This window comes from Schistocerca gregaria, chromosome 3, assembly GCF_023897955.1.
Source record: "Schistocerca gregaria isolate iqSchGreg1 chromosome 3, iqSchGreg1.2, whole genome shotgun sequence".
Classification (NCBI taxonomy): Eukaryota; Metazoa; Arthropoda; class Insecta; order Orthoptera; family Acrididae; genus Schistocerca; species Schistocerca gregaria.
Window position 1 is genome coordinate 914,688,630 of NC_064922.1, and position 22,319 is coordinate 914,710,948.

The following is a 22,319-nucleotide window of genomic DNA, read 5'->3' on the forward strand; positions in this document are numbered from 1 at the left end:
AGTGTAAAGTCACCGTACGCTGGAACTGGTTCGACACCACTCAGCGGATTGACGAGTGTCATTTACCGGCCACCATTCCCACCGTTCGCACGACCTTTTCGGTGAACACCAGACCGGTATTGAAATCCGACCTCGGTTGCACGATGTGCAAACATTTACATACCCTTTTCTCATTTTCACATGAAGAGCACTGCTCAGAGAGAGTTTGGATGCACATATTCTATGCCGGAAGGGGAGAGGAGGGAGGGTAAGGGATGGTGACAGGAAGGGCATCCAGCCACCCCTTAAGTTAACCATGCCAAATCCAGTGCCGATGCTTAACAAAGGCACAAGAATAAGAAAAGAAGAAGAAAGCCGGAGCTCATGGAGATGTGGACTAGTGTAACCAACCTAACTCAGTAGTTAGAATGGATGGAAATCAGAGAGTTGGGATGATATGATCGTAGGACATTATTGACCAGGAGACCCGATCGGGGTCAAATGAACCGATCGGGGGTTCATCAGCAACCTGTTGCAAGTGTGTCTATTGGATTCGGCTTCGCCGATGTGCGTGTTAATGAAGAATGAGATGAAATAATGTGGATATCTACATCATCACTCCGCTAGTCACCAAGCGATGTGTGGCGGAGGGCACAATTCGCGCCAAAGTCATATTTCCTCCCTCTGTTCCACTTGCGGATCGCAGGAGGGAAAAACGACTGTCTGAACGCCTCAGTACGAGCTCTTATTTCCCTTATCTTTGAATGATGATCATTGCGCAATTTGAAAGTTGGTGGTAATAATATATGCTCTACATCCTCAGCTAAGATCGAATTTTGGAATTTAGTGAGCAGCCCCTTCTGTTTAGTGTGTCGCCTATCTGCAAGTGTGTCCCACTTCAAACTTTCTATGAGATTTGTAGCGCTCTCGCAATGGCTAAATGTACGTCACTAATCTTGCCGCTCTTCTTTGGACCTTCTCAATCTCTTGAATCAGACCGAACTGGTAAGGGTCTCATACAGACGGACAATAGTCTAAGACTGGACGAACTAACGTATTGTAAGTTATTTCCATTGTTGAAGGACTGCATTGCTTCAGGATTCTACCAATAAACCGCAATCTAGAGTTCGCCTTACCCGTTACTTGTGTAATCAGATCATTCCATTTGAGATCATTTTGAATAGTCACACCGAGATACTTGACTGATGTTACCGCTTCATTTATTTTGTCCTCATACATTAATGATGATTTTCGCCTTGTTACACGCAGTAGGTTACACTTACTAATATTGAGAGATAACTGCCAGTCACTACACCACGCATTTATATTCTGCAAATCCTCATTGATTTGTTCACAACTTTTGTGTGATACCACTTTCCTGTAGACTACAGCATCACGGCAAACAGTCTAAGGCCGCTCTCAATACCATCAACCAGATCGTTTATGCAGAGGACTCATTACGTTGCCCTGGGGCACACCTGAAGTTACTCTTGTTTCTGTTGAAGTTACCCCGTTCAGGACGACATACTGCTCCCTGTCTGTTGGAAAACTTTCTATATAACCGCATATGTCATCGGGTAGGCCGTAAGCGAGCACTTTTTGTAACAAGCGACAATGTGGAACTGAGTCGAACGCCGTTCGAAAGTCGAGAAATATGGCATGAACCTGGCAGCCGGCATCTAAAGCCTGTTGTAAATCATGCACAAAGAGGGCCAGCTGTGTCTCGCATGGCCGCTGTTTCCTAAAACCATGCTGGTTTCTGCAGATGAGCTTCTCAGAGTCTAGAACGGTCATTATGTCTGAACACAAAATATGTTCCATGATTCTACAACACAAACATCCAGTCCCCAAGTGAACAAAACCTCCGAACCACCTGGAATAGAGTGCGGGACCCCTCTATGTAGGTACTTCAGACATTCCTAAGTTTCGTCGCCCAAATCAGTACTGTCTTCTCGTCAACGAAGTACTACCGTTCCATCACTAGTTACTGTCATCCAAATTGACTGGGCCATAGGTGTAATCTTGCACTTTGTTATTGCCTTACTCCATTACTCCCTTAATCTGTTACTGATTTCATGTAACCCATGGCTGTACCTTTACACTCTTCTCAAGAACCGTTCTTCCACTCAGACCAGGTTGCACTTGACCCGCTTCATTATATTTCTGCACCATTCCGTATCAACGCGATGGTCATAATTATCCATCTACTGGCCAACATTCGGAAGTGTATTACTTCTATGGCGTGCTTGGCCTTGACCGGACGCCTCTTTCGCGTGTTGACCAGTATTAACTACGGGCTATAGCCTTGACAGGCCTTCAAATGATATCAAACACTCAGCTGCTTCCAAATGCGTTATTGTGTACAAATATTCTTGTTTGCCTCATTGTTGTGTCGACTGTTGGTACACACACGTGTGTCTGTCATGAAGCTCTGTTGAAACTTTTCCAATTATATTCTGACAATTAATTAAAATATTCCTCGGTCGTGAAAGTGTAAATCTCACGCACAAATCCACCTCATGCTTCATGAGATTCTGGTACGGTTAAATGGTGTTTTCAACCTGCAGATCATACAACATAGTATTCAACGAATATCTGCAAGTGCCCTGAATATCCCCTATTTTCACAAATTCTGAAATTACTATCGTGTAAATCTCGACCCCATCACTTTACATGGCTCATCTTCTTTAGTAAAATGCCTGCCTATTTTAGTGAGGAAAAGTGCTTTCAATTGCTGATCTTTTTGTATGTTGATTATGGAGACACTTCCTAGATTAGATGCATGTCCCTGACATTCTTCATTGCTCTCTCGTCATTGCAACAACAGTAAATCGTGGTGTAAATTTTGTTGGGCGTCTGCATCTGTTCACATATAAATGATATGAGTGCTCTCCATTCTCTCCATCATGTAGCTCCCCATTTCCTAAAACCGGGCTATGATATTTTCACCAGTTTACCTTACCCTAGTGCCTAATAAGGGACATTTATGAAAAGATTGATTATAGAGCCCAGACGTCTGACAACAACCGTACCTCTCGACGCTGTAAATATATGATACTGGTATGGGAGAAGTGCTTTTGATATTAGCGTGTTTGATAAATTAATATTGATATTATCTAACCTCGCTCTATTGGAAAGTCCTAATGTGCGTGACACCTCACTTGCTTAATTTGAAAGTCACGTATCCTCTATAACGTCACTTTCTTCCTCCTCCCCTTCACACCTCTATACACCTCTATCGCAGATTAAGTCACTTCCACCCGAGTTATCCGATGCATGTAAGAATAGTAACATAATTTTAAGTATTGTGACGGTTCTCCAACATAAACCTAATTAATTTGGAGGACATGCGCGGTTATGAATGTGACGTAGAACAGTGCAAATGCAATCCCAAACGACCCAAGAGGTTTGAACAGAGCAGCAAAAGTAACCTCTAACGAGAAGTGTATCTTTAAATCTTAAATAAAGCAAATAAATGCGCTGCAAATAAAACAATGATGGAAGAGTAACCTACAACATTTAAAAGAACTAAATGACACTAACAACAGTATAAAACTTAAAAATATATCAAGAGCGAACTAGAGAACTACCGCTCCTTCTCATGCGACCTCTATATCGATTGTTAGCTGCAATCTAAGGCCTTTTTCTTCCTTTTCCTTATATTTTGCTTTCAATATTTACGAATATACATTTGTAAGTCTATAATGTTCTGCACGTGAAAGGTTAGGAAGCTTTACTTTCTTAGATACAAGATTCGTAGATAGTCTGAAAAGAAACTTTTTCCCGTCTTTGACGCAGTTTGTGTAACTTGGCTGTATGTTTTCTTAACCTCTTTTACTCGAGAAGATAAGAGGGACGCCAATGCACTGAGCCATCTGGCACAATCCTACCACAGTGTCTGTCAAATTATGCCGTCCGTGAATATTTATTCTTGTAATGTTTGCTCGCTTTTGTTTTAGACGAGATACAGTACGTTCCATACAAACTACAGGCATATTCTCTCCTCCCAGAATCACAGCCGAAGCCACAATATTTGGATAAACACTGACGTATGAAATACCTTCGAATCCCATATTTTCCGGTAGACATACCGTTATAACGCCATTTATCAATCGGCATAGAGACTGTCAGTTGTCTCCGACACTGTTCTCATGTTCTGCAACGCCCTCCCAACATGTGATAAGTATCTCAGCTTCCAACAGCGACTGACACAGGGTTTCACTGAGATATTCACAATTGTTTATGATGAATAGTGAGTGTCAGGCAACACCTTACTGTCCTTGTTACTCCACTGTTCAAGATACCTATCAAAATTTTTTTATGACAACGAAGCTCATAGTAAGTAATACGGTAAACATGTAGATGGTTGTCTTTCTTACAACTAATAATTTGTTATACAAAGCTTCTTATGTTAGATAATGAATCTGGTTTCAATGCCAACTCTGAAATTTTGTGACTTTAAAGAACAGTACAGTTCATCAGATAAATTTTCTGTTCCTAAACGGCAAACAGCATTACCTTGAGATAACTTGTTCCAGTAACATCAATGCTCGTACGGATTTAGGAACGCATTTAAAGTGATCTCCAACCATAAAGACTAACATTTAATGTATATATTTTCGACGAAGGACGACGTTTAATGCTTGCGGACAGTGTGAAACTATTGGGATCAGTTTGTCGAATAGATCTGATATCTAGTACTGTACATGGACTTCCATAGAAAAGAGTGTAGCGCAGCATAAATGAAATATTTATTGTTTTAAGGCTTGTACGTAATATAATGATTTCCCTCCATAGCAGTCGTTATTTAACAATTATTATTTGTATCTCCCCTATTAAAGGTTCTGTAATTTAAGAGTGTTTTACATCACTCGCATTTCGATTTCACTTACAAAGGGTCATGAATGATCATTCTGTAAATATAGTACAGATAATAAGTATCTACATTTTCCTGTTTGTACATTATAGCGAGATTTTCTTTACAAATTTGATGTGCAAACTATTTACGTCCTATATTATTCTTTTCTTTTTTATATGTTGTGAAATCGAGACGTTTTTAACACGTTGTTAGCGTGGGATGAAGTAGGAAAAACCTTGGTTCCACTTTCAGCCTGCACGTTTTCTTCGCTTCTAGAAACCCACTTTTTCTATTGCAACATTTGCACCTCATTTTTATGAAGTTTAAAAAAACTTCATTCCTGTGGCTTCATTTTCCCGGCCCTCAGCGATTTTGCTTATGTGTATTCATTTCTCTTCCGTGTAGGTCATGAGTACTTCGAACTTAACACCTTAGATTTCATGGCTACTTCGTAATGTTTACTAGTCATGCAGATAAATTTCATAAATGAAGGTGCAAAATAGGAGTGAAAGACTAAAAGAAGTAGAGTCCACATACGGTACTGGAAACTGTACAAAAAAAATTTGCCTTTCTACCTATTGATGAGTTTATATATGTGGGTCTATTGAAGGTAATGAGCGTATATGCAAGGAAAAAAATAATAACTGAGGAGAAGAAATGACCGCAAATGTTTTTGGTAAACTTCATAGAATTTTTAAAACCGATACCTGTATGTTTCAAATAAAATTTACAGAAGAATATGTCATAGAATTTCTTCACTGGATTCTCAACGTTAAGTAAAGGCTGAGGCATCCGGGACCAGCGAAGCTGAAAACCGTAACAATGGACGTGGAATGCATAATTATAATGATGAAGGAGCAATACTGGGAAAAAGTGTCATAATTCTGTCGTGTTCGAAAATGACGTGCCCTAGCAGCAAGGGCGCCCGAACTAGATTTCGCAGTTGAGGATAGCGTTTTTCAACGCCATGAAATGTATATTACTTACTTTCAGCATTTATGTTACAAATTATTTAATTTGAAGCTGCACTTCCAAAAAAATCAGACCTGTAGCAGTGTAGTGTCGGTGTCTTTCACGAGTAAACCCGAAATCTAGTGGCTTATTTGTAGTGTTAATTATAGCGTCAGTGAAGATAGAATGCCAAACATGGTCATACAGCAGTCTATTCTACTCGATTACTAGCTATGGGGCACGAAAGATTGTGGTTGTAATTCGACAGATGAATTGTCATTGTGTTCCATTACTCTACAAGGGGTGTAAACTTTAAGTTGACAAACCAGAATAACTCGAAAAATAAGCTTCACACGAAAAAATGTGTAGAATCCAAAGTTGATCATTTCAGAGGGGAACATCTGCTAGTGCTAAAATTAGCCCACAACCACAGCCCCCTGGGGGTGGAGCGGGAGGCAACTTTAAAATTTCAAATGGGAACCCACATTTTTTATTGCAGAATCAGATTCTACATAAAAAAACTACGTACATTTTGTCTTAAATATTTGTTTTGATTCTTGGTAGTTGGCACTATAATTGAAAAAAATCCATGTTCTCATTTTTGCGCGGAAAATGGTTACGGATAAATAAAAAATACTTATTTACTTCGCAGAATGTTTGATTAGCTAGTTAGCTTGTCAGATGATTTGTTTGATACTTAAAAGTTGTGTGGCCTCGTGATCACGAAAGAAACAAAACCTATCCGAGGCTGCGGAAAAAAATTAATATATGGTTCAGCATTTGTAAAACTCTAATTCCTCTCTATCAAACCCCACACTAAGGGGGGATAGGGAGAGTTTTAGTCTTCGCGAATCAAGTAAATAAATAATTGGGAAACATGTTAATGTCAGCAGCAAAATTAAATTCGTTGGTCGCGGCACACGGAGCGTAGTGTTTTTCGTCTCCCATTTCCAAAACTTCAGTTACAGGGGTTGGACATTTCCGTGTCCAAAACGGAATAGGAAAACCATTGGCACTCAAAACAGCTCCCAGTCGGCTCTCCCGTATGGTTTTTACGGAAATGTTACAGCATTCATCATACCAAATGTGGCACGATCAGGAAACGATGATGGAGGTGGATACAGATCACGAACGCTTCTCTCCAAAGTGTACCACAACGGCTCAATCATATTTCCATCTGGTCACTGTGGTGGCCAAAGCAGGTGCGACAATTCAACCTCATGCTCACTAAACGAGTTAGGGACCATGCAAGCTGTGTGGATAACAGCTCCGTCGCCTTGAAACACAGTGTCTCCGTTTGCGAACAATCATTGTACCATGGTGTGGACCTGATCAGCCAAAATGGCCACATGATCGTTGGCTGTGATGCGAAATTACAGGGTAACCGTGGGGCCCATGGAATATCACGATATGGCATCGCAAATCATCACCGCCATGTTTCAGTCTTCGGAGTTACACTCGGTCAGTGGTTGACACATTGTCCAGGCTTTATGGTGTCATTACCACTTTCTCCTATTGTTTACGTCACTGATAAGTGGTTTTGGAATTCCAGCTGACCCTGCCACTCGTTGCTTATAAAGTTCCCTCCGTCTTCAAAATGTTCAAATGTGTGTGAAATCTTATCGGAATTAACTGCTAAGGTCATCAGTCCCTAAGCTTACACACTACTTTACCTAAATTATCCTAAGGACAAGCACACAGACCCATGCCCGAGGGAGGACTCGAATCTCCACCAGGACCAGCCGCACAGTACATGACTGCAACGGCTAAGACCGCTCGACTAATCCCGCGCGGCTTGTCTCTGTGTTGTTCTTGGTGATAATCTGAGCAGCCCCCTTAGATTGTTTGCTGATGACACTGTAATTTACCGTCTAGTAAAATCATCAGACGATCAGTTCCACTTACAAAATAATCTACAGAGAATTTCTGTATGATGCGAAAAGTGGCAATTGGCACTAAACAAAGAAAAGTGCGAGGTCATCCACATGGGAACTAAAAGAAATCCGATAAATTTTGGGTATACGATAAATCGCACACATCTAAGGGCTGTCGATTCGATTAAGTACCTAGGAATTACAATTACGAGCAACTTAAATTGGATAGACCACATAGATAATATTGTGGGGACGACGAAACAAAGACCGCGCTTTGTCGGCAGAACACTTAGAAGATGCGACAAATCCAGTAAAGAGGCAGTCTACATTACACTTGTGCGTCCTCTGCTGGAATATTGCTGCGCGGTATGGGATCCTTACCAGGTAGGACTGACGGAGGACTTCGAAAAAGTGCAAAGAAGGCAGCTCATTTCGTGTTATCGCGCAATAGGGGTGAGAGTGTCATTGATATAAGAGTGTCACTGATACGAGAGTTGGGGTGGCAGTCACTGAAACAAAGGCGGTTCTTTTTGCAGCGAGTTCTATTTACGAAATGTCAATCACCAGCATTTTCTTCCGCATGGGAAAATATTTTGTTGACACCCACCTCCTAAGGGAGAAATGATCATAATAAAATAAGAGAAATTACAGCTCGAACGGAAAGATTTAGGTGTTTTCATTTTTTCCCACGCGCCTTTCGAGAGTGGAATGGTACAGAAGTAGTATGAAAATGGTTCGATGAACTCTCTGCCAGGGACTTAAGTGTGAATTGCAGAGTAACCATGTAGATGTAGACGTAAATGTAGATGTTTTGGTGGTAACTCTGTTCGTAAATGCGACATTCAGCTATGCACTGAATTTTGCAACTGTTGGACCCTAATTTTTCGTTACATTCCTCTTCAATGACTGTCCGTAAGTAATCACTCAACACACATTTTCATCAGCTTTGTAATTTAGCGGATAGCGTTTTTCCGCTTTCCCAATAAGCGGTACAAATCTTCCGTATGGTACCTCTTGAAACACCGTACACCGTTATGGAAGCATCCAGCAGACGAGAACAAGTAATTTTCCAGTGTTCTAATCAATCAGCTCCGAAATAAGCACTGACAACTACATACGACTTTGATCTGATCACAACTGACACTTGCAACCTATTGCACGGGTGTCGTTCGTGGAAAAAAGGCAACAGCGCAACCTGCAGACTTAGCTCGCATCAGCCTTCATGTTCAAGCAGGTATTTCCCGTGGTGTTCACATATTTATGTTCAACCCCTCCACATAATCACAGTTACAAATAACCGATATAATTCGAGTCTTCTAAGTGCTGCATGACGGCATCCGTGATTTCGCGATTCCCGTTTCAACATACTCTTAACTTTTCGTATGAATACTTAATGAAGGATTTACGTGCGTTTTAAATATGTCTCGTACTACCAACTATTAAACATAGACGGGCGGTGTGGCCGTGTGGTTCTAGGCGCTTCTGTCTGGAACCGCGTCACCACTGCGATCGCAGGTTCGAATCCTGCCTCGGGCATAGATGTGTGTGATGTCCTTAGGTTAGTTAGGTTTAAGTGGTTCTAAGTTCTAGGGGACTGATGACCACAGATATTACGTCCCATAGTGCTCAGAGCCATTTGAACCATTAAACATAAATAAATATTAATACTTTGTAGTAGCTCATCTGGGAGTAGATCACTCAAGATTTTAGTACACCACAATGATAGAAGGCTTGCTCAGTACTCATGAAACATTCTCTCTTTTGATCAGTCTTGTATAAAACGTGAACACTATCATTTAAGTTATGAAATAGGCAAGCTTTCTGTGTCGTCTTTCATTTTCTTGTATTGTTATTATTAGATATTATTTAGACATTCTGTTTATGTCTGAGTCCCACCAGAAGCCATCATCAGATATCTAAATAAACATGCAGCAAGCGGAATGTAACGTTCGCGTTGTGCAGTCATCATAAGTAACATAATGACGACTAGCTTGTCGAAACCAGTAACTGAACATAGAGTCACTTCTGTGATGTGAGATTCAAGTTTCTGCTGATGACATCCTGGCCGGCCAGTGTGGTCGAGCGGTTCTAGGATTTTCAGTCTGGAACCGCGCGACCGCTACGATCACAGGTTCGAATTCTGCCTCGGGCATTGATGTGTGTGACGTGCTTAGGTTAGTTAAGTTTAAGTAGTTCTAAGTCTATAAACATCCTGGTATAAAACATTCTCGGTTTTCTTGACGGAGCATATTTCAGCAAACTCTAACTTTCTACGAAATTCTGCTCCGTCATCGTGAGGAACAACTGACAGTCACTAGCTCTTGACGAAGAGCATGGAGTATTTCGTCGAAAACTGAAAATTTTACACTGATTTGACGTGGCAAGAAAAATGAGAAGGTTTTATACCTCAATAATGGTTGTCGCTAGAGAATAATGATGTTAATTAGTGAGTCACATAGTCTCTGCTGACAATCTGTCATTTTTCATTAGGTCTCCTTTACATTGATGAAGTAATGACAATACATAGTAGATATATCAGATCGTTTCTAGCATTTGAGACTTAGAGAAAGCTTTTCACAATGTTGATTGGAATACTCTCTTTCAAATTCTGAAGGTGGCAGGGGTAAAATACAGGGAGCGAAAGTCTATTTACAATTTGTACAAAAAGCAGATGGCAGTTATTAGAGTTGAGGGGTATGAAAGGGAAGCAGTGGTTAGGAAGGGAGTGAGACAGGGTTGTAGCCTATCCCTGTTGTTATTAAATCTGTATATTGAGCAAGCAATAAAAGAAACTAAAGAAAAGTTTGCAGCAGGTATTAAAATCCACGGAGAAGAAATAAAAACTTTGAGGTTCGTCGATGACATTGTAATTTTGTCAGAGACAGCAAAGGAGTTGGAAGAGCAGTTGAACAGAATGGACAGTGTCTTGAAAGGAGGGTATAAGATGAACATCAACAAAAGCAAACGAGGATAATGGAATGTAGTCGAATTAAGTCAGGTGAAGCTGAGGGAATTAGATTAGGAAATGAGATACTTAAAATAGTAAAGGAGTTTTGCTATTTGGGGAGCAAAATAACTGATGATGGTCGAAGTAGTGAGGATATAAAATGTAGACTGGCAATGGCAAGGAAAGCGTTTCTGAAGAAGAAAAATTTGTTAACATCGAGAATAGATTTAAATGTCAGGAAGTCGTTTCTGAAAGTATTTGTATGGAGTGTAGACATGTATGGAAGTGAAACGTGCACGATAAATAGTTTAGACAAGAAGAAAATAGAAGCTTTCGAAATGTGGTGCTAGAGAAGAATGCTCAAGATTAGCTAAGTAGATCACATAACTAATGAGGAGATATTGAATAGAATTGGGGAGAAGAGAAGCTTGTGGCACAACTTGACTAGAAGAAGGGATCGGTTAGTAGGACATGTTCTGAGACATCGAGGCATCTCCAATTTAGTATTGGAGGGCAGCGTGGGGGGTAAAAATCGTAGAGGGAGACCAAGAGATGAATACACTAAGCAGATTCAGAAGGATGTAGGTTGCGGTAGGTACTGGGAGATGAAGAAGGTTGCTCAGGATAGAGTAGCATGGAGATCTGCATCAAACCAGTCTCAGGACTGAAGACCACAACAACAACAACAACAACATATCAGCAGCGAGTGTGGTATGAAGTCGTTTTCCGATGATAACGAAAATAAATGAAGAAGATGTGGGATTAACTACTTCCTTTGTTAGCTATTATAAGGTTCCATATAAAGTATGTTTCAAGATTGGAGCACTGTTGAAGGTAGTACCGATCTACAACTATGCCCTTGTGTGAGGAAAACTTCATTTCAGACGCCGTGAACGTAATTATGTGCTGGAACTTTGCTTAGTAAAACGACGATCCCTGTAACATGGAAGCTGCGTGTGGCAAGGCAGAAGCAAAAGCTGTTGCACTGCCGAGTATTGCATCAGACAGATTGAAGAGGGGATGCCGCCGTGGTAGAGGGCACCGCCCATCGCCGAAGACCACGCGGTCTCGTAGCGGTCCGAGGCGGCAGGATGTGGCGGGGAAGACGAGGCCGGCCCGCGCTATATAAGCCGCTCGCTGCCACACACTGGGCAGGAACAGTTCAGTCCGAAGCAGCTACAGCAGTAGAAGACATGAAGGTCCTGGTGAGTAGCCGCCAGCAAGCTACCCACGTGGTCGTGACACCTGTCAGAGATTCGATCATACGGAGTACCTCCGCAAGTACGTACTGGCTTGACGGATATTCGACTAATAGGACCCAATACAATATACTGGAATGCGGAAGTTCCACAGAAACGAGAGTAACGTCGTGTATGCCCCAAGGCAGTGTACACCTCCTCCTCTGTCAGAAGAGGCCTCGGAAGAAGCAAGGTACCGACCAACCGCCGTGTCATCCTGTCTACTGGTTCCCAAGGCAGTGCACTGGGACCTCTAATGTTTCCAAAATTATAAACAGCTTATCAAATAGGATCAACAGCATGGTAAGACTGTTCGGTGAGGGTGTGGCTAAACACAGGTAGTGTAGTTGGACGGCCATAAGAAATTGCAGAACGATTTGGAAAAAAAGTCCACTATGTGTAGTGAATGGTAGCTGTCTTTGAACGTAATATAATACCTATGACAAAGAGGTATTATTTGATAACAGGATGAATATCTGGAGCACGTCAGATCTTATGAATACCTACTTTCGAGTATCACTAAATGGGACGAACATGTTCATTCAGTGTTAGGGAAAATGAATGAAGTACTTAGATTAGTTGGGAAAATAATCACTGCATCTGTAAAGGAAAGCACACATGCGCCGCAAAAGTGACCAGTTCTAGAGTACTGTTCCAGTGTCTGAAACCCTTATCAAATAGACTTGACACCGCACTTACCCGGAAACATGCTGCAAGGACCATAAAAGGCCGGTATAGTTCATATGAAATTGTAAAAGAAATGCTTGGGGAACCTGAATAAGAATTCTTGGAAGAAGTCGACGTCGCTCACATGAAACCCCCTTGGGTAAATTTAGAGATTCCGTTTTCGAAACAGACTACACGACCATCATATTGCCGTCAAAGTAGGAGAAAAAGATAAGAGATATTAGGGTGCGCAGGGAGACATACAGACCGCTGTTATTCGCTCGCTCAGTACGTAAGTGAATAAGGAAAGGAGGCAATAAAGGTAAGATGTGCTCCTCGTCATGCACTTCACAATGGATTTCGGAGGACACACGTGGATGTAGATACAGATAACAGCGGAAGTACCTTCTCCATTGATGAGACAAACAGATTACATTCCGAAATACTAGTGTGTAATTTGCTCTGCGTAACGTACAACGCTGCTACTGTATTGTTAAATGGAATAACAGTTTCTTTAGTATCACAATGGACAGACAATAGCACGTAATAGACGTGATTTTAGTCTCATGAGGAATTTTATTAGGCTTGAGCACTCCGTTACCATTAGGTAGACATAATGTCCTAATAACAACAGTGTTTTATTTTTATATTCGGCCGTAATGGCTACGTTAGTCAACCGCGACTGTGTGGGATAAATATGTATTTGTAATTTCTGCTTCCAGTCACTCTCTTGGCTAGTAGCAGAAATTAAAAATAAATAATGTTTCTTTTTTTGTCTCGCTCGAGTCTTATGAATTCAGATTGACGCAAACAGCTTCAATAATAAAATTACGGCACAACGTAAAATACTCCAACGTTTCAGATCCATATTTTTATCATCGTGACGATGATCTGTGTTCCAAGTCAGATAGGAAGAATTTATGTTACATAAAACGAAATCATGTTGTTGTCGAAGAATTGTGCTGTGATACTATACAGGAGTAATCACAACGGCGTACTACATCTACATACATACTCCGCAATCCACCTTACAGTGCGTGGCGGAGGGTACCTCGTACCACAAGTAGAATCTTCTCTCTCTGTTCCACTACCAAACAGAAGGAGGGAAAAATGACTGCCTATATGCCTCTGTACGAGCCCTAATCTCTCTTATCTTATCTTTGTGGTCTTTTCGCGAAATATAAGTTGGCTGCAGTAAAATTGTACTGCAGTCAGCCTCAAATGCTGGTTCTCTAAATTTCCCCAGTAGCGATTCACGAAAAGAACGCCTCGTTTCCTCCAGAGACTCCCACCCTCGTTCCTGAAGCATTTCCGTAACACTCGCGTGATGATCAAACCTACCAGCCCGCCTCTGAATTGCCGGTCTCCTATACAGATGAACCACATCTTCCCAAAATTCTACCACAGTTATATTAACACTGTGGTCTTGCGCTAGCATTCTCGCTTCCCGCGCACGGGGTCCCGGGTACGATTCCCGGCGGAGTCAGGGATTTTCTCTGCCTTGAGATGACTGGGTGTTGTGTGTCTTTCACCATCTTTTCATCCTCATTCACTCGCAAGTCGCCGTAGTGGCGTTAAAGAACTTGTGGAGCGGAGGCCGAACCGCCCCGCGAGGGGTCACCTGGCAACCAATTCCATACGCTCATTAGTATTACTGTATAACTATCAGTTTCGAAGGATACTATTCCGAACGTATCACGCGAGTCACACGTTGTACCAATAATTATTTCTGTCACATTAAAGATGACAAGTATAGGTGGTAGGCACTATTAGGTGCAGAAAGGCAGATCCGAAGTTGTGCTATTACAAATTTATATGGTCAGATCCGTGTAGTCTGCTTGCCCATAAATCTAGGGCACAGATAGCACATAGGAAATTTTAAATCTCTGAGTAGACGAAATTTTACAAAACTGATGAAATGTTTTAAATATTTTCTTACTCAAGAGGCTTGTTTTTTTCAATATTCTAGGGGTTCAGAGTGTTTGTTTTCCTTATAGAGCATCCTAGTTCGAAGCCTCGTATTATCAAGGAGTTTTAATGAATGAAAAATCTAGAAGGAAGATTCTGAAACGATAAACACAGCAGTACATTAAGTACCTGGCTTCCAGAGAGTTCGACCATAACTAATGCACACACTGTCTGCAGGTGATCCTGAGCTCCGTGCTGGCTGTGGCGCTGGCCAAGCCCGGCTACCTGGGTCTGGGGGTCCCCGCCGCCATCCCGGTGCCCGCCGACGCCCCCGACGTGGCCGTGGCTAAGGCGGCGCACCTGGCGACGCAGGCGGCGGAGGCGGCGCGCAACACGCTGGGCGTGCCCGTGGCCTCCGTCGTGCCCGCCGACGAGCCCCACGTGGCCGTCGCCAAGGCGGCGCACCTCAACATCCAGGCCGCAGAGGCCGCCCGCAACACCCTGGGCGTGCCCGCCATCGCCGCCGCCCCCGTCATCGCCGCCGCCCCCGTCATCGCCGCCGCTCGCTACGCCGTGGCCGCCCCCGTCATCGCTGGACCCGCCAACATCGTCATCGGACCTGGCGGTGTTCCCCTGGACACTCCTGAGGTATGTACTTCTACACCGTTTCCTGTAACCCCTTTAGAACAGTATACATACCATGTAGTGAGACGGTGTTACTGACAAGGCGCTCCTCCCTTACAGGTGGCCAGCGCCAAGGCCGCCCACGCCGCCGCCCACGCTCAGTCCGCAGCCCTGGCCGCCGCCACCCCCGCAGACCCCGTGTCTGGGCTGCCCCTGGCCGCCGTCTACGCTGCCGGCATCCCCGCCATCCACCACGCTGACGCCATCGCCCACCTCCAGTACAAGGCTGCCCTGCTCGGCTGAAGGACCTGTCCTACGACTGTCTCAGTCTATCAGTCGAACCCAGATGTTGTACAAATTATTTTTGCAATAAACTGAGTTCCTAAATCACATGTACTTTATTTTTATTCTCTCCTTTCCACAGATTTTAGTAGCAATACTAGTAGTGACTAGTCTGGATAACATGAATGTGAGTCAAGAAGTACTGTATTATGAACCAAAAAAGGTTTGTCTAAATCTTCATAACAGGTCTGCCTGACACTCACAATGAATTCTACATCTTTGTTATCTCTGAATAGCAATTCCACCACATTATCCTCCTTGGAAAGAAACTGATCATTTTGAACGTCATCATGGATATTGGTTTATTTATTTATTTCAGATTCAAGAAAATGGCTCTGACCACTGTGGGACTTAACTGCTGGGGTCATCAGTCCCCTAGAACTTAAAACTACTTAAACCTAACTAACCTAAGGGCATCACCCACATCAATTCCCGAAGCAGGATTGGAACCTGCGACCATAGTGGTCGCGCGGTTCCAGACTGTAGCGCCTAGAACCGCTCGGCCACCCCAGCTGGCATTTCAGATTCAGTTGCCACTCTTGCATCAACACGCAGAACATATTGAAGTTGACTCTTCCTGTCCCTCATACCATGGAGCCAAAGACACTTATAAACAATGCGACATGCTCTCGTGGTTATCGAACCACAAACACTCGAAAAGTACGGCACAGTCCCAAGTGTAGTGTATTAAAATGATACTACAAAGCACCCAAAAGGATTTCCATGGGACTGACAATGGGTGTGCCGGCCGCTGTGGCCGAGCGGTTCTAGGCGCTTCAGTCTGGAACCGCGCTGCTGCTATGGTCGCAGGTTCGAATCCTGCCTCGGGCATGGATGTGTGTGATGTCCTTAGGTTAGTTAGGTTTAAGTAGTTCTAAGTCTAGGGAACTGATGACCTCAGATGTTCCCATACTGCTCACGGCCATTTAAACCATTTGACAATGGGTGTACAAGCTTACATATTTATATCGGAGTATTAAACAGTTTTGCTGAGACTGAAGATTAAACCAATGTGGTCTTCATATGCAAACAATAATCATTTACAAGTGAGAGGGAAAAATAAAGACTCTGATCAGGCACCAAAGCATCGACCACAAATCTAGGTAACTTTACACTGCATAGTACAAAGGTCTTGTTCAATAGAAACTAGCTTTGCATGCTGATCCTGATAAGGTTGTTCAGTTCTAGTTACTGCTACGTTATCATATGCCAATGATATCAATCACATGTAGTATATACTGGTTTGGGTGTCAGCACATAACTCTCCAGGTCGTTATCTTCTTCCTGTGCCTTGGAGTCACAACTTCTCAAGCCATGCCGCAAGTGTCTGAGAAGAATGAGTGAATCTCATTTCTGTTCTGGTACCAGTAAATTCAGTAGCAGTACTGAGAACTGAAACCGGGACCTCGGCATTGCAATCAGGTGTTCTGCACACTCAGTAATGGAAGTGGACCCTATAGAAGGTAATTTATTGTTTTGTGATGGGAATCAAAACAGTGCAGAATAATCCCACTAGTCTCATTTTCTGTGTCAATCAACTTCTCTTTTGCGCATTAAATATGAGGAAGTGTTACATTAATGACTCTTATTCAAAACTTCCTACAATATAGGTTCGAGTCCAGCCACTGTTTAAAACTTTGAATAAAAATCATCAGCAATTGCAGCTGAAGACTCCCCTTATAGGGAGTCACTCTCTTTCTGCCAACAGCCAGAAAATCTTTCCCTTGGAGTGGGAAGTTGCCCCTAAAAGGTAGAAGAACAATCAATGATCAACGGGATGAGGTTGCAGAAGTAAATTAAAACCACTGCATTAAAGACACAATGTGTGTCCTCAAAGCATGTCGCTTATAATTATAAAAGTGCGTGATGATCACTCCATTGGCAACAACCCCCAGTAGGCACTCGTTCAGAACTCTGAGATGGGACTGCCAATAGGGAGGTAACTATAACAAAAAGATAGAATAACCAAGGAAGGGATAGGTCTGAGCCGTGAATGTCAAAAACTTGAACGAAGTAGCGAAGCCACGAAATCTGGAAAAGGAAATGCAAAGGCTCAGTCTAGATATAGTTGAGGTCAGTGAAGTGAAATGGAGAGAAGATACGGAGTTATGGTCAGATGATCATTGTGTAATACCAACAGAAATAGAAAATGGTGTAAGGAGTAGGATTCATAACGAGTTGAAAGGTGAACTTGATAGTGAGGTACTGAAAATAGTTCAGTACCAGAAACGACAGAAAACCAGCGCCAATAACAGTATTTCAGATGTACACATCAACGTATCATGGAGAAGATAAAGAGACAGAGAAACTATTCCAGAGTATTTAACAGATAATTGGATACACCAAAGAAAACGATAACCTAATAATTGTGGGCAATAGGAACGAGGTAGTACGGGAAAGATCAGAAGAAAGAGATATGGACGAATCTGGACTCAGCAATAGGGATGAGAGAACAGAAATGCAAACTGAGTCCAGCAACAAATTTCAGCTAACAATAGCGAATACATTGTTCAAAAATCACAAGAGGAGGAGGTATACTTAGTAAAGATTTGCAGGTACAGGACACTTTCAGCTGCGTTTTATGATGGTAAGACAGAAATTCTGAAATCAGATATTGGTTTTTAATGTGTTCCCAGGAGCAAGTATAGACGGACACCTCAATCCAGAATGAATAAATGTAGGGTAAAGCTCAAGAGACTCGTGCAGAAGAACCACTGTGGAAAGAATTGGGACATTGTAGTACTGAGGAATGATGAACCAATAGATACTGCGACAATGCATACGACTGTTGGTAGTTCAGTTAATGAGGAACGGACATCTATAAAAAGGGCGATCACAGAAGCTGGACGTACAAAGATACGCACAAGGAAGATAACTGCGGAGAAACCTTGGGTACTTAAGTAATCGAAGAAAAAATAAATTACACAAATATTCATGCAAATATTGAGATACGGAAATATAAGTCACTTAAGAATAAAATAAAGAGGAAGTGTAGTGCAGCCAAGGAGAAATAGCTGCAGGAAAAATGTGAAGAAATCGAAAAGAAATGGTCTCCTAAAAAACTGATTCAGCATGTAGGAAAATCAAATTAACTTTTGGAGAAATTAAAAGCAAGGTCGTCAACATTAAGAGTGCAATGGGAATTCCACCGTTAAGCGCGGAGGAGAACACCCTCTGCCAGCAGAGTAGTGACGTAGATGTAGATAAGGGGTTAAGAGTACACTGAACGCCTTTGTGGGGGAGGGAGGGGGGAGGGGCGAGGAATCGTCTGATTAAGTGACTAAGGAAACAGTGGGATTCGATAAGGAAGACAGAGGGGATTCACTATAAGCCTCAGAATGTAATTAAGCTTTGTAAAATTAATGAAGCTTTGGAAAACTTGCGATATGATAAGGAAAAGGACCATATAAGTATCCTTCGAATCTTCTTAAATCACTGGTTTAAGTTGGTGTGTAAAATCTACGAATCTGGAGACACATGACCAGCTTTTCTGAAAAATATCAACCTACGCCGTCTTGAAGCAAGGACATATTAGTGCGAAAACTAAAGCACAATCATTTTATACATGCCAATGATGCATGTCCGAAAGAACACATACTATTGATTCGATTAGCAGCTGTGTGGAATACATAACGAAAGAAATATTCGGCATTAGATGCACTTGGGCATTGAGCGAAACCAACAGCGACAGATGAAAATTTGAGCTGTACGGGAGTCGAATTTTCTGCTTTAAGTGAGCAATCGTCTTAACCACCTTTTTAAGGAATAGTGGAACGATGGGGCTCAGGGAACAAAGTGGGCAGGGTCGAAACCAGAGGACCCTCTCACAACCACCGGGCCTGTGGAGCACAGGAAAGTGGGAGACACAGTAATCAACAGAAGTAGAAGGCATTGCTCTTGTTTATTTATCTGCATTTTTGTTTTTGTAATATTCACTATCATTATGAAATTATGTGTTACATCCATCAGCGACAGAGAAAAAATATAAATGCTGGGTTAAGGAAAAGAAAAGAAAAAGGAAATGAAATAAAATCCGCGCAATCTACAACGTGCTCTCCCTTCCACGCAGGCCGGAGGTAGAATCGATCATAGGCCGCTTAAACTCAGACACAGCCAAGGGGGGAGGCGGGGAGGATGGATGGTGCCCCAGCTCCAGGCACCCCCCCAACTTAGTGGAGATCCAATGAAGACCCCTCGAAAATAGTTAGCAAATACTGTTCGTTAAAGTGACGTGTTGTCGAGTGCTGCATGGGCCAGAATTCGAGACGGGATTAGGTCCCTCATGAAAGAGGTAAGCGAAAGCCCAACCCTTGACCCACTTAGTGACCTGGTATTTGGCGGCGGGAAAATGTTTGTCCTCCGGGCTTCCAGGCGGTTCGATCGTGTCTGGTGGCATTCCCAGATAGCAGGCCATAATTTGGTGCACGAAACGCCAGACATCTTGCGATGAGGCACATGTCAGACGGTGGTCATTAGTGTCGAGTTGCTGGAAAATAAGAGAAAGAGGGGAATCCGACAAACCAACGTTGTGCAGTCGCTGTTTCGTGGCATATTTCTTTTTGGCTATGTGATACCACAGTGCCCGGACATCTGCAGGAAGTTCGAAAATGCGTATCGTACACGCACCTAAGCCCGCGTGATCGAAGGTTACCACCACCACACTGACATGAGCATGACAGAAGAGGAGCCCCAATTACGTCTCACGAAGGATGCGTTCGCACGCCACGTCCTTAACGATTAAACATAAAGATGCAGAAGGTAAATATGCAACAGAGACTCCCTTCTCCCTTGACCGCGACAGCTTCTTAACGGAACTTCACGCACACGATTCCGGTTTAACAACTGTATCTCAGATGATCCGTTAAATTACCTCTTTCAATAAGAAAGAAAATGTCGGCACTCTTTAGAACAGCAGATGAGACAATGCACCCAACTTCTTCACAATTTAGTGACTCTACGGAATCTAATCATCGATGAACGGCTTCAACTGGGGATGTCATAAGTGAAGAAACTTGTGGAGTCAGCAATTAAAGTACAACGGGTCCCAGCTTTGTGCCAAAACCGGAAAGTGGGAATCTGTAACAACGATAAGTCGTTCATTTTTATAGCTAATGCGAAAGTGACTGTAGACTTCTGGATTGAATAGACGTGTCTTTAACCAAAAGTAGGGAGAGAGCGTTTGTAATGACAAGATAGAGTGGTGCATTACTTGTCAGCAAATCACTCATCCTCTAATAGCACAAATTTTCAGAATGTATGTAATGAGCCAAAATATTTTGACTCCCTGCTTAACAGTGCCTCGAAAACAGTGACTTAGCGTAGCATTGTTTTGACGAGTCCTTGATAGGTTTTTGGAAGTATGTTGCATCACATCACGCGATTCTCGTAAATTATGGGCCCGATGGCTTTTAGGGGCTGATTGCCGCCCGATATCATACTGGATGTATTCCACGGAGTTTATATTAAACAAATTTTGTGGCGAAGGTAGGAAAGCGAGTTACTAGCATGCTCCACAAACCACCGTAGCACGATTGTGCCACGGATAGCTGTGATGCTGGAAGGTGATATCGACTTCCGGGAACACCTCAAGCAAGATGCGATCGATACGTACGATACGTACAATAATACGTACATCTCCACACCTGTCATGTGTCTTTAATTACTGTCGCATGTTCCGTGGAAGCCCAGATAAGAGTCCCCCATAACATAAAACTGGTCCACAGCTTTGCGACCACGGCGCGGTGCCTGTTTTGAACAGCCGTTCTCACTGGTTGTTGAAATGCAGAGGAGGAATGGTATTTCGAAGTAACTGCAGGTAATCTCAAAATATAGCCCCGAAATACTTTCGCAAACAAAATTATGGTTAGAAATAAATTGATTTGTTAACTCGCCAAGTTAACTCACAGTAACAACCTTCAACTGCAGATGTCAAGCTGCCAATATCCAATAATATTCGAAGAGTACTACATAGCCGAATAATGTAGACTAATTAAGATAATGACAAATATAGACAAAACTGTTTTTAGGGTTGATTTTGCCAGAATAATTATTACTTAGAACACGTTAACATTTTACAAAACTGAATAAAGAATACCAACTGACATGAGCACATAGTTTATAAGAAAACCAGTTTGCGTAACAGGTGGATATGGCATGCAGTAATTTTGCCTAGAAACAAGGCTTCTGCAAGAATTGTAAAACCAAATGATGAATTAGATTTTTTCTTACACTGGACTGCTAGTTATTATAACAATGCACCCAGTGTTCACACTCAACATACTCGTATGTTTGCCATAATGTTTTCATTTAACACAGATCATTCCAGAAGGAACACATTCCAGTTATTCTGCCAAGATACTGCCTCAGAAGTCAGTATCCTTGAAACCCGTTGGCAGCCAAATACGGTGCGTTGGGTGGTTTCGCTGGACCAGAGAATCAGCACATAAATATGAAGCTAATGTTTTTAAATTGGCTCTACATTGTGTGGGTTTTGTCTCCGAACGTAGAAGTAGCTTCTTAGTTGTAGAAACCTGTCTAAGCGTCGTTCGTTAGCTGCGTGAATGATGATTCAAGAATCGAAAGTCTACGCATTATTACTTCAGTCACTGTAGTCTCTTATATATGTTTGCAGTTCGTGTGTCGGTTATGTTTCCTAATTGGTACTTTCGGAATGTGTATACCATCGTACAGTTCGCGTATAGAAAGAAAAAACGTCTTTGCAGTAGGAACGTGAAAAATCGACAGGTTAAAAGCGATACCGTCAGTTTACTTCCGAATAACCGGTATTTTTCGCTATTTATTTGGTCTCGGTTATAAGAGGTGTTTCTCGCTTTTTACTAACAACCCGGTAAAAAAGCGGGATATCAAATTGTCATAGCAGCAGTGCTAAATTCTTTTGTTATTAAATTACACTTCTTTTAAAAACGTAGTCA

General features: G+C 42.3%; 1 protein-coding gene across 3 annotated transcripts in view; it reads left to right on the top strand.

Annotated features, from left to right (window-relative positions):
- The window catches only part of LOC126355446 (cuticle protein 18.7-like), a 156,871-nt gene extending 141,436 nt beyond the window's left edge, over positions 1 to 15,435 (top strand). For 2 of the 3 annotated variants that reach the window (XM_050005759.1, XM_050005757.1), the window contains exons 2-3: positions 14,659 to 15,069; positions 15,166 to 15,435. In XM_050005759.1, coding sequence (XP_049861716.1) covers positions 14,659 to 15,069; positions 15,166 to 15,348 — 594 coding nt within the window. In that variant the 3' untranslated portion in view covers positions 15,349 to 15,435. Of the gene's footprint in view, positions 1 to 11,734; positions 11,815 to 14,658; positions 15,070 to 15,165 lie in introns of those variants that run through there. The other variant, XM_050005758.1, reaches the window with a different exon arrangement.
- Positions 15,436 to 22,319: the final 6,884 nt, after the last annotated feature.